At 44.3% G+C, this 7679-nt stretch overlaps 1 protein-coding gene across 1 annotated transcript; it reads right to left on the reverse strand.

Annotated features, from left to right (window-relative positions):
- Window positions 1–3696: 3696 nt before the first annotated feature.
- Window positions 3697–6617, reverse strand: LOC147424426 (uncharacterized). The gene has a single exon (XM_086499854.1). It carries the CDS (start codon window positions 5303–5305, stop codon window positions 4853–4855), a length of 453 nt encoding a protein of 150 aa, XP_086355980.1. The 5' UTR covers window positions 5306–6617; the 3' UTR covers window positions 3697–4852.
- Between the last annotated feature and the right edge of the window lie 1062 nt (window positions 6618–7679).

Here is a 7679-nt window from a genome sequence, read left to right on the forward strand (position 1 = left end):
TGGGCGTGTCGATTCCTAATCTTGTTTTGAAGAGTGACAGAAATCCCAAGAAAGAAGGGCTTGTCCAGCGTCCCCTTGTGTCTCTTTTCACTCATTGAGAGCGGACCGTGCACTTAGTGGCCGGCCAATCGACGTGAGGTGGGGTAAAGCAACCTTGGTGTGAGCGCAAGGCCGCCAAGGGGTGCGTCCATGGAAAGGAGTAGAACTCGGGTGAAGAGAAGATCCTTCTCAAACGCGATTTGCAAGCAAAAGAAAACCCTCAAGAACCTCAAGAACCTCAAGAATCCGAAGAACCCCAAGAACCCAAGTTCCTCGTGAACTTAAGAACCCAAGACCACAAGAACCCACAAGAACCCACGACTTCAGAATGGTCATCACTCGAAGCGGAATGGATACTTCGCTTGGAGGTGATGAGCATGAGAGAGGCGAAGAAGAATTTTCCCCACTAGGAGGTTTTTCCGACCCTCCCCCTTTCCCATCTACACCAAGGATTGCACTAACTCCTATGGAGGCTTTGGAGTTGATGTTTATGGAAAGGAATTTAGAACGCAAAGCAAGAAATGCAGAACGATTAGCAGAAATGGATCGCAGGCACGCAGAAGACAAAGCAGAAAGAAAAGCAGAAATGGAACGCAAACACCAAGAAAGAATGGCAGCAGCCAAAGCAAGACAAGAACAGAGCGACCGACACATGCAAGAGTTCTTGCGACTCTTTTATCAAGTGCTGGCATAGATGCAAGAGATTCAGGAGACGGAGACTCTCTCAGTCTCTTCTTCTCCAAAGCATGACACACAGGATTTGCACGATGATAAGCATGATGATTTGAATGACAATGATTTGCATGATCAAGATGTGATTTCTCACAAGCATGATGAGTTGAATAAAGATGATGTGATTGTTCACAAGGATGATGTGTTAGTGGATGCTTTTTCTAGCGAAGCTAACCTCGTTGTAGATTCGATCAATCACGAAGAACCGATCTTGGCTTTCGAGTCGAGGTCCGAAGAACCCCCACAGGACGATTCGATCATTCAAGAAAAACCGATCTTGGCTCTCGAGCCTAGGTCCAAAGATCCCTTACAGGAAGTATTATGTGTTCGCATGATTGATACGCACGCATTGATCGAGTGTTTCATTCGTGATCGTTTCCTGTATTTTAGTCGGCGTCTTTATGTGATCCATTTTACTAGTCATGACATATTGTACATTGAGCACGTTTTACTCGTGAATGAGCACGAATGTATACGGATGTTTCATGAAAAGCTGAAAAGTATGTATTCACGGAAGTCACATTCCATGTCTCTTTCTTGGCATGACACAGTTGTAGAAAGAGCACATGAAAGAATGAGCATCAAGCATGGGCATTTCTGTTGTGAATTGCCATAGTTGATTGCTCTAGATCAAAAGAGAAAGATTCGATCTCATTGTTTGCGTGTATGTGGTGAACGGTTAGGCATTCCGTCTATTGGTTCATCTACATTGCATGCACAGTCTTTGAGGAAGACAAGATTTTTTCCACTCATTCTACATGGAATGGGTATGTTCATGATTTTGTGTTGGAAATGGTTTCGGGAATTTTTAGCCATGGAGATTCTTGAAGATGGAAGAAGCACGACTCTAGACGAAGTTGAAGCATTGAAGGAGCCACAAAAGACTTTGTGTCGCTTTCGGCGCGGCCCAAAGAAGCAAGCGTTGCAGACCTTTATCAAGTTCAAGTACCGCACGACCCACACATCAGAGTGGACCCGCGAAGAGTCCCTTCCAGGATTTGGATGCTATTGGCGATCTCCCTCGACGCCATACAGTTCGGTACCAGTACCTCACTTTGAAAAGGAGGGGATGTTACGTGACACATCCAACCCTATGTGTCCGTGGACAAGCTACAGCATAACAGGGTTCAGTCAGTCTAGTCGGTCTAGATTAGAAGTGATCTGGCACTTTTGTGAGTCTATTCGTAGACCGTGCCTACCCAGTCACTTGGTATAGCCTCTGGTTACACACAGCATGATCATCAGTATTCCCATCAGAATCCATTAGAATCAGTTAGGGAATTTTCCAGTGATTTTAGCCTATTTTCCCTATTTTTGACATTTTTTACTTATTAATTTAAGTGACTTTCCAACAAAAGTAGGTAGGGCAGTTTTGCTAAGTTTGTATATAAGCAAACTAGAGCTAGCACTATTTGGCAGAAGAGGCAGAAGGAGCACATGCTCAACAGGCACCTTCTCAGCAGAACCCCAGCAGAATCCCCCCAAGAGACCTAGCGTTTTGCAAATCCAGCATCACCTAGCGTTTTCACCTCAGGTCAGCCAGCGTTTTGCCTTTGCAGATCTCGGCAACAGCAACACCTCAGATCAGCCCTAGCGTTTTGCATTTGCAGAGCCACGGCGACAGAACCACAGATTTTCAGCCCTAGCGTTTTTGCATCTGCTACACACCCTTGCGTTTTGCAGATTCACCGCGACGAAAAGTCAAGGAACATTAACGTTTTCAGTTTTCAGCAGTTAGTACTCGCAGATCAAGTCCCGAACCTCGCAGATTTCACCTCCCCGCAGCAGTTCCTCGCCACACGGTCAGTTTCCGCAAGGTTTACAGTTTCAGCCCGGAAAACGTAGATTTCAGCATGTGCGTTTTCAGCGCGTCGTCGTCGCACCGTCGTCATCAACATCATCATCGACATAGAGTCAAAATTCAGCAGATAGAAGACTAGCAGATTTCAGCCCATAGCGTTTTTGGACAGCAGTAGAAAGATTGTAGATTTCAGCCCTTAGGTCGACTCGTCATCACCGTCGTCATCACCAACATAGCCTAGACTTGCATCACTCTCATGCATCACCATTGTACCAGATTGTGCAATCATAAGTAGACCACTCTCGCCGACGAGAGTGGGGCCTTCGGAGGAGGGTTTTACAACGTCTCTGGTGTCGTATCTCTCTTCTCTCTCTATCTCTCAGTCTCATACACTTGCACGCCCAATGTCCATTCACTTTATTTGTGATCATAGCACTCTCTTATTAAGAAAGGAAGGCTCTCCCTTCCATAAGAACAAAAGGAACCTTGACCACAGTTCGGAGCACTCACCTTGAGCAAAGCGCAAACATTCATTCCGCTACACCTAACATCTTGAGGTTTTCTTTCGCTTGCAATTTGTGTTTGAGAAGGATCTTCTCTTCACCCGAGTTCTACTCGTTTCCGCGGACGCACCCCTTGGCGGCCTTGCGCTCACACCAAGGTTGCTTTTTCCCACCTCACGTCGATTGGCCGGCCGCTAAGTGCACGGTCCGCTCTCAATGAGTGAAAAGAGGAAGAAGGGGAGGCTAGACAAGCCCTTCTTTCTTGGGATTCCTATCACTCTTCAAAAACACGATTATGAATCGACACGCCAAAGCGAACTTGGGTTCGTACGACCGCAACAAGCAAAAAAATTCTTGTGATTCTTGTGGTTCTTTCCTTGAGTGATACAGAACACTGTCAAAGCTCTGATACCAATGTTAGGTGCAGCGGAATGAATGTTTGCACTTTGTTGAAGATGAGTGCTCCGAACTGTGCTCAAGGTTCCTTTTGTTCTTATGTAAGGTAGAGCCTTCCGTTCTTAATGAGAGAATGCTATGATCACAAACAAAGTGAATGGACATTGTGCGTGCAAGTGTATGAGACTGAGAGATAGAGAGAGAAGAGAGATACGACACTAGAGACGCTGTAAAACCCTCCTCCGAAAGGCCCACTCTCGTCGGCGAGAGTGGTCTACTTATGATTGCACAAACTGGTACAAACTGAATGCATGTGACTGATGCAAGTCTAGGCTATGTGATGATGACGACGAGACCGACCTAAGGGCTGAAATCTACAATCTTTTATCTACTGTCCAAAACGCTATGGGCTGAAATCTGACCTTGCCGAAAACGCTGAATTTTTTGGTCTTTAGGGCTGAAAACCTGCATCTACTGTAGGGCTAAAAACTGAGGTTTCTTGGGCTGCATCTGCTACTCTTTTAGGGCTGAGTCTGCAGGTCTTTCATTGTTGAAGATCGCCAAGGCTGAAAGCTGTAAAGGCTGAAATCTGCAAACGTTGGGATCTCCAAAAACGCTAGGGGTACAGATCTTCAAAACGCTAGCTGCTGGGGTATGTGTGGCGATGACCTCCTTGATGGACAATGCGAAGGTGCTGCAGTTCTACGGCGACGATGCTTGATGAGAAAACGCTAGGGGGAGAGATGGTCTTTGCTTGGAGGAAAGTCCACCAAGTGTCTTGCTGAGAAGTTGCCTGTTGAGCTTGGGCTCCTGCTGCCTCTTCTGCCATTTAGTGCTAGTCTAGGTTTGCTTATATACAAACTTACTCAATTTTCTCTACCTACTTTCCAACAAAAGTCACTTAAAAATAATAAGTGAAAAATGTCAAAAGTAGGTAAAATAGGCTAAATGCACTGAAAAATTCCCCTGAAAGATTCTGATGGGAATGCTTATGATCATTTTGTGTGCAACCAGAGGATATGCATCTACACTAAGTGACTTGGCATGCACGGTCTACGAATAGACTTACAAAAGTGCCAGATCACTTCTAATCTAGACTGACTGGACTGACTGAACCCTTGTCGTGTTGTAGCTTGTCCACGAACACATAGGGTTGGATGTGTCACGTGACATGCATAGTTTCTTGAGTTTGCCCTTGCATGTGATAAAAACTCTCTTCGAGTTGGAAGCTGAGGGCTAGCACATAGCTGATCATTCTCACAAGGGATGACAAGCTGAAAGGTTGCCAAATTTGCATGAATCCTTACATAAGATGGAAATATGTCACGCATGCTAAACATATTTCTACCATAAGAAATGCGCAAAAGGTCCAACTTAAACATCAACACCTTGATGTGTGCTTCTTCCACCCTTGCTCATACACATTTGGCACTGAAAATGCCCATGTCCTGTCAGCAGGTAGTGCCAATTCCTTATCAGACAGGTGAACCAATAATAATGGACAAAACTGAACTTGAACTTCCACATCGCCCACATCAATAGCTGTAATCAACTGCTCTTTGCGAAAACCTATTTTTTTCATCCTTGGAGTTATAAAGGGGTTCAAAGCAACCAGTCCCTCCCCCTCGAGGTCACCCCAAGTATCCAAGAATGTTGCATTCTCTTCGAGTACCTTGTTGTGGCGCATCACTTTGATGCCCAACACCGAGGCTGCCAAGCCTCTTACAAGCACCACACTCTTGGAAGGGTTTGTTAGATATCCTATAAAATAGTCCGTCCTACTTACTCTGCCCAACAATCTTCTAAAAAACTCATTGCTTGGTTGTGACTCCATTCCTTTTTCATGCTCGATAGCAAACCATGTGGCGAACCCGATGGATTCTCATCCAACATTGTCCTTAGAACCAAGGAAGCATTCTTGGAATTCCACCACAAAAAAAAGTAATTGTCTTGAGAGTGCATGGCATGTCGTAATGCATCTCAAGTTGTTGATTACACGTCCGAGCCAATCTATGCATAAAACCCATAACTACACTCTTAGACTCTTCCATTCTCAAGGGCCTAAGGGGAACAACATATGCCCTTGCTCTTCCTGTTCTCGTGAGTTTTAACGTCCTTGCTGAAAACCGTGTGGTTCCAATTGACATGATGGGGAAAGTGGAGCTCTTATCCCTGCACAAACCATCTAGAAACCTCACATATTCTGACAATACCTCCTGAAACCAAGTCACATCTTCCATCCAAGCATCTGGAAAGCTTCCTCTTTGCTGCATTCGCCTCATCAAAGAACCAACCAATTAACAACCTCTTGTTAGGTGCAAACCCCAAACAAGCTCTTATCACCTCAATAACCTCCTTCATGATTATTTTTGAGGATAAACCACTTCTTTTTTCTTGCAACTCGACCAGAAAATCATTGTAAAATCGCATATCTGGCTCAAATATCACACTGTGCATACATCGCAGAGCCAAAATTTGGGCAGCATGTAGGCCATCCTCCCTATGCAACCATTTGCCCCCCTGGTCTTACTTCAAGGGAGTGATGGCAACATAGATTGACTGTAAGAAACTGATCAAGCATGTCCAAATACTCTTGTACAAGATCGTTATCCACAAGATAAGACCTCAATATTTGCATCCTATCCGCTTCTTGCATGCGCAACCACATCTGTATCATAAACGAATTAAAATCTAATCCAAAAGTTGATTTGCCTGCCCCTGGAAAGGCCACCATTGCAAAAAACGCAGCATTCCTCCCAAAGGTTGTTGGAGATTGAGAGACGAAGTTCTTGAACATAAGTAATCCACCATGTAGCAACACCTTATATGCATCCTCGCACCCCAATATTTCAAAATACTGCCCCACATCCTGATGCATAGAACTATGTGACAAGGGCAAACAAGCATTGAGATCTCTGTTTGGATTCCCTAGGTTCATCCTCGATGCACACAATGTCACTTTATGGTCGCTCACCAGAGCTGATACAATAGCCTCACTTGTCCATAACAAGTTGCTTCCGTGTGGCTTGTGGCACAAAGATGGTGTCAAAAACTTTGCAAAACCAGCTGTCATCCTTGCCTTGGTATCGGGGAGTGACCGGAAAGCAAGCAAGGCCTCTTCCGTGAACTGCGCAAGTTGTTGCCTTTACTACTGTAGCTTCAGTCTGTTATACCTTGTACTGGTTATTTATAAGCTATGAATCTGAATCTGAAACTGTAAAACACTTTCCAGTCATCCAGTCTATTTCTCATTCCAGTATACTATTTTAGTTCAATTAACTATTTCAGTCCAGTTTTCACCTTCTATCCCAGTTTCTCTGACTGAATTGACGACTTACCAGTAGCTATAAATTCTAACACTAGAATCAGCTATTTGAAAGAGATCAGCTCCAATTCCATTTTGGCGATCACGATGGTTAGAGCTGTTCGCTCGTTGACCAGAGAACTCTTCTCCCAGTTAGAATTTTCAATTGAAGTGATGGCACCCAAAAGTCATGTTCGTAAACCATCCTACCGTGTTGACCCTATCCCTGAGGAATCAGAAAGAGATTCTGATCCTAAGACTGAATCGGTGACTGATACAGAGGCTCAAGAGGAGCACAGTCATGCTGATGAAGCCAAGGATTCTTAGCACTCCAATCAGTCTAGAAGAAGAACGATTGAGAGGGAAGAACGCAAGGCTAGGAGTTCCCGGACCACAAAGAGATGAAGGAGCCAAATGTAGTAAAGGTAGTTGCCACAGTTCCAACTAAAAAGTCAGGGAGGAGACAGAAACTGAGACTGATGAAGAATTGATTGGGATGCTGATACAGATCGTTACAAGAAATCTTCAAGAAAGAGTAGGGTTCCTAAGGTCAGAAGAGGCAGAAACGATACTTAATCGACATGATTATACCTCTTCATTAAAAATTTCTTTTCCAGTGTTCAAAGGAGGGAAGAAAGATGATCCGGATGTTCATATCCAAGCATTTGAACAGTATGCTGAGTTGAAGAATATTGATGAAGATGATTGGGAAGAAATACTTTCCTCAAACATTGAAGGATGCAGCAAAGACATGGTACTACCATTACCCAGCTTGCCAACTCAGATCATACAACAAACTGCTCAAAGCTTTCTGACTAGAATATTTAGACAACAGAGGAGATGAGGATATCCTTTGTGAACTGGATAAGATAAAGCAAGGAAAGTTATCAGTCAGAAGTTATGT

Source organism: Adiantum capillus-veneris, chromosome 25 (assembly GCF_014529385.1).
Source record: "Adiantum capillus-veneris isolate H3 chromosome 25, ASM1452938v2, whole genome shotgun sequence".
Taxonomy (NCBI): Eukaryota; Viridiplantae; Streptophyta; class Polypodiopsida; order Polypodiales; family Pteridaceae; genus Adiantum; species Adiantum capillus-veneris.